Source organism: Phyllobates terribilis, unplaced genomic scaffold (assembly GCF_046119375.1).
Source record: "Phyllobates terribilis strain yellow unplaced genomic scaffold, ASM4611937v1 Scaffold_9__5_contigs__length_417890890, whole genome shotgun sequence".
NCBI lineage: Eukaryota > Metazoa > Chordata > Amphibia > Anura > Dendrobatidae > Phyllobates > Phyllobates terribilis.
In genome coordinates this window covers 386305492-386322027 of record NW_027362769.1, presented here as the reverse complement: position 1 = coordinate 386322027, position 16536 = coordinate 386305492, and the positions used below count along the sequence as shown (strand labels likewise).

Below are 16536 nucleotides of genomic sequence, written 5' to 3'. Positions count from 1 at the left end.
CTCCTCTCCTGTGGATGATGAGTCTTCTCCTATACTGTGGATGATGAGTCATCTCCTATACTGTGGATGATGAGAGTCCTCCTCTCCTACACTATGGATGATGAGAGTCCTCCTCTCCTACACTATGGATGATGAGAGTCCTCCTCTCCTGTGGATGATGAGAGTCCTCTCCTATACTGTAGATGATGAGAGTCCTCCTCTCCTACACTGTGGATGAAGAGAGTCCTCCTCTCCTACACTGTGGATGATGAGAGTCCTCCTCTCCTGTACTGTGGATGAAGAGAGTCCTCCTCTCCTACACTGTGGATGATGAGAGTCCTCCTCTCCTGTACTGTGGATGACGAGTCCTCCTCTCCTATACTGTGGATGATGAGAGTCCTCCTCTCCTGTACTGTGGATGACGAGTCCTCCTCTCCTATACTGTGGATGATGAGAGTCCTCCTCTCCTACACTGTGGATGAAGAGAGTCCTCCTCTCCTACACTGTGGATGATGAGAGTCCTTCTCTCCTGTACTGTGGATGATGAGAGTCCTCTCCTATACTGTGGATGACGAGAGTCCTCCTCTCCTGTACTGTGGATGAGGAGTCCTTCTCTCCTGTACTGAGGATGACGAGTCCTCCTCTCCTGTACTGTGGATGAGGAGTCCTTCTCTCCTGTACTGAGGATGACGAGTCCTCCTCTCCTATGGATGATGAGAGTCCTCTCCTCTACTGTGATGAGAGTTCTCCTCTCCTACACTGTGGATGATGAGAGTCCTCTCCTGTACTGTGGATGATGAGAGTCCTCCCCTCCTGCCTCCTGTACTGTGGATGATGCTAGTCCTCTCCTATACTGTGGATGATGAGTCATCTCCTATACTGTGGATGATGAGAGTCCTCCTCTCCTGTACTGTGGATGATGAGAGTCCTCTCCTATACTGTGGATGATGAGAGTCCTCCTCTCCTGTACTGTGGATGATGAGAGTCATCTCCTATACTGTGGATGATGAGAGTCCTCCTCTCCTACACTGTGGATGATGAGAGTCCTCCTCTCCTGTGGATGATGAGAGTCCTCTCCTATACTGTGGATGATGAGAGTCCTCCTCTCCTACACTGTGGATGAAGAGTCCTCCTCTCCTACACTGTGGATGATGAGAGTCCTCCTCTCCTGTGGATGATGAGAGTCCTCTCCTATACTGTGGATGATGAGAGTCCTCCTCTCCTACACTGTGGATGAAGAGTCCTCCTCTCCTACACTGTGGATGATGAGAGTCCTCCTCTCCTGTGGATGATGAGTCCTCTCCTATAGTGTGGATGACAAGAGTCCTCCTCTCCTATACTGTGGATGACGAGAGTCCTCCTCTCCTGTACTGTGGATGACGAGAGTCCTCCTCTCCTGTACTGTGGATGACGAGAGTCCTCCTCTCCTGTACTGTGGATGACGAGAGTCCTCCTCTCCTGTGGATGATGAGAGTCGTTCTCTCCTGTACTGTGGATGATGAGAGTCATTCTCTCCTGTACTGTGGATGACGAGAGTCCTCCTCTCCTATACTGTGGATGATGAGAGTCCTCCTTTCCTACACTGTGGATGAAGAGTCCTCCTTTCCTACACTGTGGATGAAGAGTCCTCCTCTCCTACACTGTGGATGATGAGTCCTCTCCTATAGTGTGGATGACAAGAGTCCTCCTCTCCTATACTGTGGATGACGAGAGTCCTCCTCTCCTGTACTGTGGATGATGAGAGTCGTTCTCTCCTGTACTGTGGATGACGAGAGTCCTCCTCTCCTATACTGTGGATGATGAGAGTCCTCCTCTCCTACACTGTGGATGATGAGAGTCCTTCTCTCCTACACTGTGGATGAAGAGAGTCCTCCTCTCCTACACTGTGGATGATGAGCCCTCTCCTATAGTGTGGATGACAAGAGTCCTCCTCTCCTATACTGTGGATGACGAGAGTCCTCCTCTCCTGTGGATGTTGAGAGTCCTCCTATACTGTGGATGATGAGAGTCCTCCTCTCCTCTCCTGTGGATGACGAGAGTCCTCCTCTCCTATACTGTGGATGATGAGAGTCCTCCTCTCCTATACTGTGGATGACGAGAGTCCTCCTATACTGTGGATGAGAGTCCTCCTCTCCTCTCCTGTGGATGACGAGAGTCCTCCTCTCCTCTCCTGTGGATGACGAGAGTCCTCCTCTCCTCTCCTGTGGATGACGAGAGTCCTCCTCTCCTATACTGTGGATGATGAGAGTTCTCCCTCTTCCCCTGCTCTCCGCTCGCTGTAGAATGTTTGGGTCACAAATTACTTTTCTCTTCTACAACTTATAGAGATTTTTCCCTTTTTAATTATTTTTAACCCTCTCACGGCCGCTGCCGCCTGCAGATCAGTGTCCGGCCCGAGACCCCACCATCGCCTGAAGCACTCGTCCCCCAGGTGCGGTGCACGGACTCAGCCTTTTTATTTCAGGGGTTGTCCACCTTTGGGGACACTAATTTCATGTATTTGGGGTTAAAAATAATTTTTGCTGTTTGGTTTTCAGACCATTTTGCTTTCACAGCACATTCTACTTTAATGTGGTCTGTGGTCATAAATCAGTTGAGAAGCGCCCAGACAAAAAAAAAAAAGGTAGAACATACACGTCAGACCACCATAGCGCGCTCACTGACCGATTCTCAGTCCACTCATTGAGCAATGACACTGTTGTGGGAGGCAAACGGGGCAACATTTTTAATTAAACCCAATTACAGACATATTTAGCCTTTAATACAAGCATTTAAGATAAAAAAAAAACCCTTAAGTCTGTACATTACTCTGTGCGCTCCCTCCTGAGCAGTATGGTGATCGGTGAGGACTCAGGGCCCGAACTTACCGATCTACAGGGTGTATCAGTGGTCATCACATGGTTAAAAAAACCTCCTCCATCAGACGCAGATAGAAAAGTGCAATCCGTCACTGCACAGAACACGTCTCCTCCAGAGTCCAGTGGTGGCGGCTTTACACCACTCCATCCGACGCTCGGCCTCGTGCTTGGTGATGTACGGCTGTATTCGGCTGCTCGGCCATGAAAGCTCCTGGCGGGGGCGCAGTGTGGTGATGATAGTAGAGGAGGTCTGGACTCTGCAGTTATGGGGTCAGCAGAGCGATGGTGACTTGTCCTCTGCACTCAGGCCCCCACCTCGTGGCCGGACGGCGTCACCCCTAAGATGTAGAATGAGTGGAGTTCCCGCTCTTCCCCCGGTGAAGTAACCACAGGACACCGACGCTTTTTGTTAAGTGTTTTTAATCTTGTTAAACAATACATTTTTTGTATTTCAGGGGGGGAAAGAAACCTCTTTTTTTCCCCTCTTTATTTTTTTCTTTTTTTTTTTTAAAGTTTTTGTATCTAAATCCGGTTCAACAATGTTTTTTTTTTTTTTCTTGGTATAATAAATAATTTAAAGATATACTTTAGATCTTAAAGGTAAATACGCTTTACAAATGGCAAATGAACAAACAGAAAAACCTCCGAGAAAAAAAAAAAAAAAATTCCTATTCTCACTAATACACAGTAGAAAAATAAATAAAAAAAAAAAACAAAGTATTAATAACAGGGAGGAATATATATATATATCTGTAGTGTCCGGGAGGAATATATACACTCACTGTATATATACGTCTGTGTATATAGGGCAGAAGGAAAAGCAGAACCCGCCCTTGTCAAAAATGGAGACTCCACACCCCATTGAAATGACGGATTGATGATGTCATCGGTTACCCATCACGTGTCATGGCGACGGCGTGTGCGACCGCAACGGCTTCTTTAAATAATGGCGCCGACAATCAGAGACCAACCACGAGGTCAGATCCTAAATCAAAGGGGTCAACTGTCACAGGAGGCATCCGAAACCTCGTGCCTCACTGATCATGGCTCCTTTAATCGTGCCCCCTCTAGTGGCAGTGATGGGTATGGGGGGATTTTTGGGGGGGCCCTGTGCTGCAGCTCATTACATAGTGAGTTGGCATTGTCTAAGAATTAGGGACAAGTTAAAAAAAAAAATTATATAAAAGTATATACTCCAAAACCGGAGGATGACGGTAGATTATAATTTATAAAAGTAACTTCCCCTTTAACACTGGCCTAAAAAAAATAAAAATAATGTTAAAAAAAAATGGATGTGGCCCTTTGGGGTGTGAAGCCTTAAAATATCTAGTCATAAAGTCTCAGGTCGCTACGTTCTGTAGTGAGATGAGGGGTTCGCGGACCCCCCGGTATTATCTCGCGTACCGTTTAGTTAAAAGATTAAAATTTCTGTCACCGTCATTGGTGGAAACCGCAAACTCCGCCCCTGAGGATCTCATTCAGAGCGTAAACTCCCACCCTGAGGATCTCATAGAGGGTGAAACTGCAAACTCCGCCCCTGAGGATCCCGCACAGCGGGTGGACCCTGCAGACTCCACCCATGAGGATCCCGCACAGCGGGTGGACCCTGCAGACTCCACCCATGAGGATCCCGCACAGCGGGTGGACCCTGCAGACTCCACCCATGAGGATCCCATACAGCGGGTGGACTCCACCCATGAGGATATTGTACAGCGGGTGGACCCAGCAGACTCCACCCATGAGGATCCCGTACAGAGGGTGGACCCAGCAGACTCCACCCATGAGGATCCCATACAGCGTATATGTATAGTTTTCTCTTGTACCATGTACTCCGGTCACATCCGAAGCTGCATTTGCGATTCTGCTGCCAAATACATGACCCTCGTTTATCATATTTGCTGGTAAAAATAAAACTTTTAATGGACGCTTTACAGCAGCATCCGTCACCTATAGGCTTTTGTGTTACTGGGATGGAATAAGACTCACAGCGGAGATCCCATATCCGATGAGCTGTACCAACCCCCCAGTATCAGACGGAGCAGCAGAATTATGAATGCAGCTCTAGCTTGGACTAGAGGATGAGAAATACAGGTCAAATCAAACTCCATAAATCTTATCCCCCGAAAATCTCAATATGAAGTGTTGTGAAGACGTCCTTATAGCTGGTCCCGTCCCAGTACCTTGGATCTCAAGGCCGTACCTCGCGGCTCCGCTACATGTGGGGGGCATGGGTGGGCGTACAGTGATCAGTACCAGTGGTCGGCTCTCTGCATATATCAGTCATGCCCGTACACCACGATGTAAGACGTACCTGCGTGGTGGGGGGGCTATGCCCGGACGTGCCCAGTGTCCGCTCTGCTCCGTACCATGGGGCGGTCAGGACACAGTCCCAAGTTTCCTATCGTGGTCAGTGACCTCCTTAATGGAGGTTGTATGGCCGCCAGCCCCTGTCTGGGAAACAGAGAGCACCCCCGCCCCCACGTGTACACATAGGGGCGACATCGGACCTGTGGAGATGCCCAACCTACGGGGAAGTGTCATTCCTCACCCCCTCCCCCTCCTGTAGTGTGAATGTTACGTGTAGTGTTTGCTCACATACCAAGTTCACCCAGGGGCCGGTGTTGGGCTTCTGTTTTAGTGTGTCAGGACAGGAAGATACAAAAAGTGGTAGCGAGAATATGAGGAATAGTTACACATCCGTGCGTCACAAACTCAATGGCCTCACAAGTAAGGAGCCCCCACGGCCACTCCCCGCATCACGGATGTGTGACCCCGGCCTCCGCTCATACAAAGGAATACTGGTTGTTTACGGCCCGAGCCCTGGAGGCGGCGTTGGGGTCCCCGGCGTCCTCCAAGGTGGCGCTACCTGGCTGGAGCTGCTGCAGGCGGACGGCGGCTTCTTCCTGATCTTCAGCAGGCGACGGTCCCTCCTCGTGCTGAGTTACAGGGGGCTCCGGAGGGGGTCTACTGCTGCTGGCCGAGGCTTCCTCCGGGGGCGAGGTGCTGAGCGGATGCCAGGGGGGCTGCAGGGTGCCCTCTGCGCTGTGGTGACGGGATAATGGATGCGGAGGCAGCGGGGGAGGGTTACGGCTGCTGGCCGCCTCTGCAAGAGAAATCAAAACACAAAAAACGACCAATCAGGGATGTAGCCCTGAATTAATAAAGCACAGACTCCGCCTACAAGATGGCGGCAACACAATATTGGGGGGGGGTAATTGTTTCACATTAGTCTTAAAGGGGCCACTTATAATATATCAGGATGATGTTTTGTGACTGGTTACAACTGTAACAAACCCTCAGCTGTGACGAGTATTGATTATGTGTAGTTTCTTAAAGGGGAGGTCGGATCCATTTAATAAACGTCACGTGACCTTATACAACCACTTTAACGAGAGGTGGGGTCCCCCAGTGACTATTGTGAATGTGCGATGTCTCACCTTCCCAGCCTGGGGGATGATGGTGGTGGGGGGACACATAGGGGCATGGATGGTTGTAATCAGCACTTACATACAGTCATTCGCTCCAATGGAGATGGGGTTTGATGGTGAGTCTGGGATGCGGTGGGGAACCTCACACACGGTGGTTCTACTGTCAGCCCTGTCACGGCCTGCAAAGAACAGACGGGGCCAGTCAGAGAAGATGAGGTGACGGGATGGGGGAGCGATGGAGGCGAGGGAGAGAGGGAAGAAAGGCAAAATAATGCAAAAGAGGCCTCCAACCCCCCCTCCCCACCACGCCTCCCCTTCCAACCAGTCTCCACTCCCTCCCGACCTCCCCCACCTTCCCGCCGGTCTCCGCTCCCCCTCGACCTACCCCTTTTCCGCCGATCTCCGTTCCCTCCAATCCCCCCCCTCCCGCCGGTCTCCGCTCCCTCCCGACCCACCCCTCTTCCCGTTGGTCTCCGCTCCCTCCCTCCAACCCCCCCCCCTCCCGGCTTCCTCCACCACGTTCCCCCCCACCTCTTCCCGTCGGTCTCCGCTCCCTCCGCCACGTCGCCCCCCCTCTTCCCGTCGGGTCTCCGCTCCCTCCCAACACCCCCTTCCCGCTTCCTCCGCCACGTCCCCCCCCCTCTTCCCGTCGGTCTCCGCTCCCTCCGCCACGTCGCCCCCCTCTTCCCGTCGGTCTCCGCTCCCTCCCAACCCTCCCCGCTTCCTCCGCCACGTCCCCCCCCTCTTCCCGTCAGTCTCCGCTCCCTCCCAACCCCCCCTCCTCGCTTCCTCCGCCACGTTCCCCCCCCCTCTTCCCGTCGGTCTCCGCTCCCTCCCTCCCCCACGTCCCCCCCCCCCTTCCCGTCGGTCTCCGCTCCCTCCCTCCTCCACGTCCCCCCCCCCCCTCTTCACGTCAGTCTCCGCTCCCTCCACCACGTCGCCCCCCTCTTCCCGTCGGGTCTCCGCTCCCTCCCAACCCCCCCTCCCCGCTTCCTCCGCCACGTCGCCCCCCTCTTCCCGTCGGGTCTCCGCTCCCTCCCAACCCCCCCTCCCCGCTTCCTCTGCCACGTCCCCCCCCTCTTCCCGTCGGTCTCCGCTCCCTCCCGACACCCCCCCCCCGCGGGTCTCTGCTTTCTCCCTCCCCTCTCTCCCGGCCCACCCCCTCCCCCACCCTACCGACGGGCTCAGCTCCCTCGCCCACCCTCACACGGGTCCATTAGAAGCTGCACAGATTTATAATAAAATGGCAAAATTACAGTAAAAGAAATCCCCTTCTGCAGGATCCGGACGTCCACGAAGAAGGAGGCAGCGTTATCTGTGCCGCCATCACATCACAGCCCCGCCGCTGTCACACAGGACACAGCTCAGCATATTGCACTGCAGGTGAAGAGTCCGGTGGGCGGTCCCAGGCTCCTCAGGAGTCACACAGTCCTGGCTGGGACTTATCAGTACAGGCCAGATCGAGTCACATCCAGCACATGCGCAGGTGAAGCAGACTCTAGTGCATCCCACTTCACTGCACACGGGGTCCGGCACCGGCTAATAGTGCAACTTCAAGCCAGAAGAGGAGAGCGCGACTCCACAGAAGACCGGGAGCGATGACCGAACTCTTCACCAATAGCGCGCGATCAGTGACATCCTGAGAAACATCATCCTCCGTTATAATGCTGTGTCAGAATTAAAGGGATCGTCCACTACTGAGATACTGACGACCTTTCCTTAGCCGGGATCTGACACCTGGCTCTTCAACCAATCAGCTGCTTGCAGCTACCGGATGTACACTGAACAGCTCCATACACCGAGTAGTGGCAGCTCTCAGTACTGCAGCTACTATTGATGTGAATGTGATCTGAGCAGCAGTACCAATAGTGGCCACTACACAATGTACGGCGCTGTTTACATCCGCCTGCGGTCAGTTGCCAGGAGTCAGACTCCCGAGGATCGGTCAGCAATCACCCTTAAAGGGGTGGAGCATGTGATGACAGGTGCCCTTTAAATGTGACAGAATAGGTGTCCGGCGGCACGCTCACCGTGTAACCTCTGAGAAGACACCACGTAGCTGATGAGGGTGACGTCGCTGGAGCCCCCTGACTCCAGTGGGATGGGGTGAACGCGGAAGTGTTCCAGCATGTCGAAGATGGTCTGGAACCACAGGTGCTGGACGCGACACTGGCCGTCCTCGTTCAGGGACAGGCGGAGGTGCTGAGAGGAGGGAAAGGGGCGAGAGGTCAGAGGATACACAGGGCGGACGCAGCCTCCCAGGGGTTCGGGACCCCCGGCCTCACCTTGGCCTTGCCCTGGAAGTTGAACGTCAGCACGTACTCTCCCCTCCGCGTCTCGCTCTGCCGCACCAAGAAGACGCCGTGACTATTGGTGCCTCCGGCCAATACGAGCTGTGCAGCTTTAAGACGTGACAGGGTCCCGTGGAACCACTGGTACTCCGACAGCGGGTGCTCCCCATCACCAGGATCGGGCTCTCCCTGGAAGAGGAATGAAGCTGCGGGGAGAATAAGATGAATTAGAGTCGGACTGACCGAATCCTCCACCATCCTCCCGGAATAGGACGGTACCTCCACCATCAGCCGTGTCAGGGAAGGGGGCGCTGATAGGGTTCTGTGTCCTCTCCCCCTCGTCGATGGGCGCTCTAGGGGGCAACTCTGGCGGGAGCAGCTCCATGGAGTCAAAGTGTGAGGGCGTCATAGACACAGCGCTGGGCGAGATGGAGGCAGTGGGACGATCGGACAGACCGCCATAGGCTCCTGGGAAAGGAATGAAGGATTATGGGAAAAGTCTCAACATCGGAGCAGGGAGAGCCGCGGTCACAGGTTATCCCATGTCCGGAGGGCCACGTGTGTCCCCATATATGTGCTCGGACCACCATGTGACGTACCGTGGCAGAGCTGCTCACTGCTCTCTGTAGGTATCAGAGGTAGATCCCGGCTGGGCATGCTTTCTGAATGGTTAATGTGTGGAAGGTCTGAGGTATCCGCGCCGTCCCTGCTAGAAAAGAAATGATAAAGATATATTATATTCCAGAGCTGCACTCAATATTCTGCTGGTGCAGTCACTGTGTACATACATTACATTACTGATCCTGAGTTACCTCCTGTATTATACTCCAGAGCTGCACTCACTATTCTGCTGGTGCAGTCGCTGTGTACATACATTACATTACTGATCCTGAGTTACATCCTGTATTACACTCCAGAGCTGCACTGACTATTCTGCTGGTGGAGTCACTGTGTACATACATTACTGATCCTGAGTTACATCCTGTATTATACTTCAGAGCTGCACTCACTATTCTGCTGGTGCAGTCACTGTGTACATACATTACATTACTGATCCTGAGTTATATCCTGTATTATACTTCAGAGCTGCACTCCCTATTCTGCTGGTGCAGTCACTCTGTACATACATTACATTACTGATCCTGAGTTACATCCTGTATTATACTTCAGAGCTGCACTCACTATTCTGCTGGTGCAGTCACTGTGTACATACATTACTGATCCTGAGTTACCTCCTGTATTATACTCCAGAGCTGCACTCACTATTCTGCTGGTGGAGTCACTGTGTACATACATTACATTACTGATCCTGAGTTACATCCTGTATTATACTCCAGAGCTGCACTCACTATTCTGCTGGTGCAGTCATTGTGTACATACATTACATTACTGATCCTGAGTTACATCCTGTATTATACTCCAGAGCTGCACTCACTATTCTGCTGGTGCAGTCACTGTGTACATACACTGCTCAAAAAAATAAAGGGAACACTTAAACAACAGAATATAACTCCAAGTAAATCAAACTGTCCACTTAGGAAGCAACACTGATTGACAATCAATTTCACATGCTGTTGTGCAAATGGAATAGACAATAGATGGAAATTATTGGCAATTATCAAGACACCCTCAATAAAAGGAGTGGTTCTGCAGGTGGGGACCACCGACCACATCTAAGTACCAATGCTTTCTGGCGGATGTTTTGGTCACTTTTCAATGTTGGTTGTGCTTTCACACTCCTGGTAGCATCACACGGACTCTACAACCCACAGAAGTTGCTCAGGTAGTGCAGCTCATCCAGGATGGCACATCAATGTGAGCTGTTGCTAGGTTTGCTGTGTCTGTCAGCGTAGTGTCCAGAGGCTGGAGGCGCTACCAGGAGACAGGCCTGTACACCAGGAGACATGGAGGGTACAGTAGGAGGGCAACAACCCTGCAGCAGGACCGCTACCTCCACCTTTGTGCAAGGAGGAACAGGAGGAGCACTGCCAGAGCCCTGCAAAATGACCTCCAGCAGGCCACAAATGTGCATGTGTATGCACAAACGGTTAGAAACCGACTCCATGAGGGAGGTATGAGGGCCTGACGTCCACAGATGGGGGTTGTGCTCACAGCCCAACACCGTGCAGGATGCTTGGCATTTGCCACAGAACACCAGGATTGGCAAAGTCGCCACTGGCGCCCTGTGCTCTTCACAGATGAAAGCAGGTTCACACTGAGCACATGTGACAGACGTGACAGAGTCTGGAGACGCCGTGGAGAGCGACCTGCTGCCTGCAACATCCTTCAGCATGACCGGTTTGGCAGTGGGTCAGTAATGGTGTGGGGTGGCATTTCTTTGGAGGGTCGCACAGCCCTCCATGTGCTCACTAGAGGTAGCCTGACTGCCATTAGATACAGAGATGAGATCCTCAGACCCCTTGTGAGACCATATGCTGGTGCGGTTGGCCCTGGGTTCCTCCTAATGCAGGACAATGCCAGACCTCATGTGGCTGGAGTGTGTCAGCAGTTCCTGCAAGATGAAGGCATTGAAGCTATGGACTGGCCCGCCTGTTCCCCAGAGCTGAATCCAATTGAGCACATCTGGGACATCATGTCTCGCTCCATCCACCAACGTCACGTTGCACCACAGACTGTCCAGGAGTTGACGGATGCTTTAGTCCATGTCTGGGAGGAGATCCCACAGGAGACCATCCGCAACCTCATCAGGAGCATGCCCAGGCGTTGTAGGGAGGTCATACAGGCACGTGGAGGCCACACACAATACTCGGCCTCATCAGGAGCATGCCCAGGAGTTGTAGAGAAGTCATACAGGCACGTGGAGGCCACACACAATACTCAGCCTCATCAGGAGCATGCCCAGGAGTTGTAGAGAGGTCATACAGGCACGTGGAGGCCACACACACAATACTCAGCCTCATCAGGAGCATGCCCAGGCGTTGTAGGGAGGTCATACAGGCACGTGGAGGCCACACACAATACTCAGCCTCATCAGGAGCATGCCCAGGCGTTGTAGGGAGGTCATACAGGCACGTGGAGGCCACACACAATACTCAGCCTCATCAGGAGCATGCCCAGGCATTGTAGGGAGGTCATACAGGCACGTGGAGGCCACACACAATACTCAGCCTCATCAGGAGCATGCCCAGGCGTTGTAGGGAGGTCATACAGGCACGTGTAGGCCACACACAATACTCAACCTCATCAGGAGCATGCCCAGGCGTTGTAGGGAGGTCATACAGGCACGTGGAGGCCACACACAATACTCAACCTCATCAGGAGCATGCCCAGGCGTTGTAGGGAGGTCATACAGGCACGTGGAGGCCACACACAATACTCAGCCTCATCAGGAGCATGCCCAGGCGTTGTAGGGAGGTCATACAGGCACGTGGAGGCCACACACAATACTCAGCCTCATCAGGAGCATGCCCTGGCGTTGTAGGGAGGTCATACAGGCACGTGGAGGCCACACACAATACTCAGCCTCATCAGGAGCATGCCCAGGCGTTGTAGGGAGGTCATACAGGCACGTGGAGGCCACACACAATACTCAGCCTCATCAGGAGCATGCCCAGGCGTTGTAGGGGGGGTCATACAGGCACGTGGAGGCCACACACAATACTCAGCCTCATCAGGAGCATGCCCAGGCGGTGTAGGGAGGTCATACAGGCACGTGGAGGCCACACACAATACAGAGACTCATTTTGACTTCTTTTAAGGACATTACATCAAAGATGGATCAGCCTGTAGTGTGTTTTTCCACATTAATTTTGGGGGTGACTCCAAATCCAGGCCTCCATTGGTTAATAAATGTGATTTCCATTATTTTTGTGTGATTTTGTTGTCAGTACATTCAACTTTGTACAGAACAAAGTATTCAATGAGAATATTTCATTCATTCAGATCTAGGATGTGTTATTTGAGGGTTCCCTTTATTTTTTTGAGCAGTGTATATTACATTACTGATCCTGAGTTACATCCTGTATTATACTCCAGAGCTGCACTCACTATTCTGCTGGTGCAGTCACTGTGTACATACATTACATTACTGATCCTGAGTTACATCCTGTATTATACTCCAGAGCTGCACTCACTATTCTGCTGGTGCAGTCACTGTGTACATACATTACATTACTGATCCTGAGTTACATCCTGTATTATACTTCAGAGCTGAGCTCACTATTCTGCTGTCTTATCTTGCACTCACCTGGACAGCATGCAGTCATATATGTCGGAGAGCCATGACCTCATCTGTAGAGGGTCCACTGACTCCAGGATATATTCTGAGGAATTCTCTATCTGCAGTGAGATATATCGGATTACTTCTCTGTATACAGTATTCGCCCGTAACAGAGATCGGACAGAGTGGCGATCCCACAGGCAGCTCTGCCCTATCAAGTCACATGCTCGGAGTGATGCCCAGGACGGTTACCTTCAACACGAATGTGTTCTCTTTATCCGGCATCTCCAGGGGGGTTGTGGTCCGAACGTCAGCAATGGCTGAGCAGACTATGCTAACCCGCGGCTTGGCGGCCTGAGCAGAGAAGACAGAGTTACAAGGCGCCACATGTCCTCGCACACTAACACTGCAATATTTACAGTCACTGACGGCAAGCAGATGTCTCACCTTGGGAGGAATGTAGAACTCCAGCAGGTAGCCCTCTCTCTCAGCCTTCCGCAGGAGCAGCCGGCACTTCTGCCACCGAGGTTTGCTGCTACTGTTCACCTCCTCGGCCACCACGTAATTGAGGACCCCTTCCCGCTTGACATCCCGCAGGTCGGCTCTGGGGGCCGGAGGTCGGCTAAGCCGCAGCTTCTCGAATCTGTGCGTCCATCTGTCCCCTCCGGCCCTGCCGCCGGCCGAGGAATTGCAGTTGCTGTTGGCCCCTGTCTCATCTGTGGGAGACTCCGCTGAGCTTTTCCACTGCAGGATCCCCCTGACGCTCCCCCTCACGCTGCGGCTCACGTTTCGCAGCGAGAATCGCTTCTTCAGGCGCGGCTTGGCCGTGGCAGAGGACGTGGAGAACTCCTCCGAGCTGTGGGACTGACTGCTGGAGAGACCGGAGGTGATGCCGGAGGAGTCCTGCCGGGGCTGAGTCTCTACCGGAGAGGCCAGAGAGGAGTCGCTGCAGGTCTCCGACAGATCCCTGGTGGAGGTCTGTGCTCCCGTAAATGGTGCGATGCTGCAGCGGGTGGGGGAAGGGCCATCAGGACCGTGGGTCTTGTTCACCTCCGTCTCAAAGTGCTCCACAAAATGTTCAGCGAACCGTCTGGAGAAGCTGCTTTCCGCCCCCGGTGTGGCGTACTGCGGGTTCTCGCTCAGGAAAGCGCGGAGGCGACGGGCGAAGTCGAGAGCAGCAGCGTGAGCGTGGATCTCACAGAACTCCTTCCAGTTTGGTGAAGGAGAGGAGGAGGAACCCTCCAGGGGTAAGCTACCATTCATGGCGGGGGCTTCTGCAGGATCAGCTGCTGGACAGAAGGACATGAGGTGAGTACAGCATGTCAGCAACACAACGCTGTGCACTACTAATACAGGCCTCCGGCCACAACGCACCAGTGAAGGCCCCTCATATGGCCTGAATGACACGACTAGAGGCTGTCACTGGCCCTTTAAATGAACAGTCTGAACCATCATAATCTGCTTCACTATAAGGACTAGTTCACATGTCTGTGTCACAAGCACCATGCCCGGATCACAATAACAGGCCAGCCCTTCAGCCCCGACCCTCCACCACAACCCCAGCCCTTCCGCCCCGACCCTCCACCACGACCCCAGCCCTTCCGCCCCGACCCTCCACCACGACCCCAGCCCTTCCGCCCCGACCCTCCACCACGACCCCAGCCCTTCCGCCCCGACCCTCCACCACGACCCCAGCCCTTCCGCCCCAACTCTCCACCACGACCCCAGCCCTTCCGCCCCGACCCTCCACCACGACCCCAGCCCTTCCGCCCGACCCTTCACCACAACCCAGCCCTTGCGCCCGGGCGCCTTCTGCCCGACCCTTCTTCTCAACTCCAGCCCCACCTCCCGACCCTTAGTGCCAACCCCGGCCGTCTGCTTCATAGGCATATAAGAGGCAATCAGTTCAAGACACTAAAGGAGCTAGCTGAAGATTGTGATCTGAGCAAGGTCTGTATGAATTTGACCCTATACTCTGCCTGTCACAAAGTGTATGGTCCTTTCAATAGATCATTTTGTTCCATTACAAGCCCTTGCTGCAATATTCATGGCCTTATAAATTTATTTTTCTGCCATATTCCCGGCTGCCCCCAGCTTTAGATGGCTGGTTTTGCAGTACTATGAGCTACCACCTGGCTGCAGGGTCAGTGGCCCTTTAAGTGGGCGGTTGGCGGTGACCCGGGACCGTGCACACGTCTGTAGTGGCAGCAGCTGCTTCTGGTCCCTGGCGGCAGAGTCACCGTGTGAGTCACCAGTTAATCTCCGGCCATTGATGATAATCCCAGCGTACGGAATAAGCCGCTGTTTATAAACTGCTCTTTCACTTTCAGCCGGAGCCGAGAAGCCGCGACCACAAGAGTCCTCCGGCTGAATCCTCCCCCGAATACCATCCCCGGGAAAGCTGGGTGACCCCAGTGAGAGCCCCAACGGCGGCCACATCCCAGACACTAAAATAAACCAGATCTGGTGCAGCCTAAAGAACAGAGGATTTCATGTCTTGTTCTACATTAAGAATCTCAATGACAGTTGTGATACACGTGAATGGAAACCTCCATGCTTAACACTGCAGGCAATATTATTTTGGGGGTTCTCAGCTGATATTTACCTCTTGACATCCCTTTTGCCTCTCTCCATCCTGTCCCGGCTCCTCTGTGCACAGGGCCCCCGGGATGTGGCCCCTGGCTGTGTGCGATTCTCCTGGGTTGTGGCCCCAGCCTTTCTGCCGCTCCGCTCACTTGGTCGGACTCTGGACGCCGCTTATCTCGGAGAGGTCGTGGCCTAAGATGATTGATGGCAGCGGTGGAGAACGTGGGGCCCCGGGGATCTAGAACCACAGGAGCTCTGAGGCCCTTAAAGGGAAACTCTACAGCTGCGATCTGTGGCTCCCTGGGATGGTCCCCGAGGTCAGGAGCACAGACCCCCCAATGTCAGAGCTGGGTGGGCTCCCTGTGGGGCAGGGCAGGGCTCCCTCCCTGTGACAGCAATCAGGAAGAGAAGGGCCCTTGATGTAACACCAGGGCCCCCAGTGACAGTGCTGCCTCCTGTCACTCAGCCCTGCACTGCTGGCAGTGTGCTCAGGCCTCAGGCTCGTCCCTCTCTCGCAGGTCACGGACCCCCTGGCCCCGGGAGGTTACAGCGGCATCTCCCCCAAAACAAGCGGCCGCTCCCAACACTGCTCCCCGGTCCCTCTTGTTGACTGACTCGGTCCAGTCGCGTCCCAGGGGCTGCGGCCTCTACACTAAAGCGCCTGCGCACTGAGCGTGACGTCATCACAAGTACCATCGAGAAAACATGTAAACAAAGCAAGAGCGTCTTACGCGTACCAGCGAGATCAGATGTGAGCTGCAGGAGCGCCGCAGAGCGAGAGCCGAGGACAAATAACTGTTACGTGCGCGCCCTCTGCTGCGGGGTGGTGGTACTGCGCATGTGTAGAGCATACTACAGTCACCGGAGTCATGTGGCCATTGTGTGTATAGCACCGTACTCACCACCCAGCATCACCACACACAGTGCTCACCACACTACACCGTGCTCACCACACACAGTGCCCCCCCCACACACAGTGCCCCCCACACTACACCATGCTCACCACACACAGTGCCCACCACACTACACCGTGCTCACCACACACAGTGCCCCCCACACTACACACAGTGCCCCCCCACACTACACCATGCTCACCACACACAGTGCCCACCACACTACACACAGTGCCCCCCCACACTACACCATGCTCACCACACACAGTGCCCACCACACTACACCGTGCTCACCACACACAGTGCCCCCCACACTACACA

The 16536-nt window shown here is 53.7% G+C and overlaps 1 protein-coding gene across 4 annotated transcripts; it reads right to left on the bottom strand.

The window, feature by feature from the left end:
• Positions 1 to 3262: 3262 nt before the first annotated feature.
• On the bottom strand, positions 3263 to 16026 carry SH2B1 (SH2B adaptor protein 1). 4 transcript variants are annotated; one of them, XM_073648632.1, is made up of 10 exons: positions 15342 to 16026; positions 13184 to 14025; positions 12989 to 13090; positions 12764 to 12855; positions 9156 to 9265; positions 8836 to 9024; positions 8551 to 8762; positions 8296 to 8467; positions 6345 to 6444; positions 5782 to 5940 (listed from the first exon to the last, which is right to left on the bottom strand). In XM_073648632.1, exons 1-10 carry the CDS (start codon positions 15349 to 15351, stop codon positions 5922 to 5924), a joined length of 1848 nt encoding a protein of 615 aa, XP_073504733.1. In that variant the 5' UTR covers positions 15352 to 16026; the 3' UTR covers positions 5782 to 5921. The 4 variants fall into 4 exon arrangements, with proteins under 4 accessions (XP_073504730.1, XP_073504732.1, XP_073504731.1 ...); XM_073648629.1 differs by lacking the exon at positions 6345 to 6444 and having other exon boundaries at positions 3263 to 5940; XM_073648631.1 differs by lacking the exon at positions 6345 to 6444 and having other exon boundaries at positions 3263 to 5940; positions 9156 to 9262.
• Between the last annotated feature and the right edge of the window lie 510 nt (positions 16027 to 16536).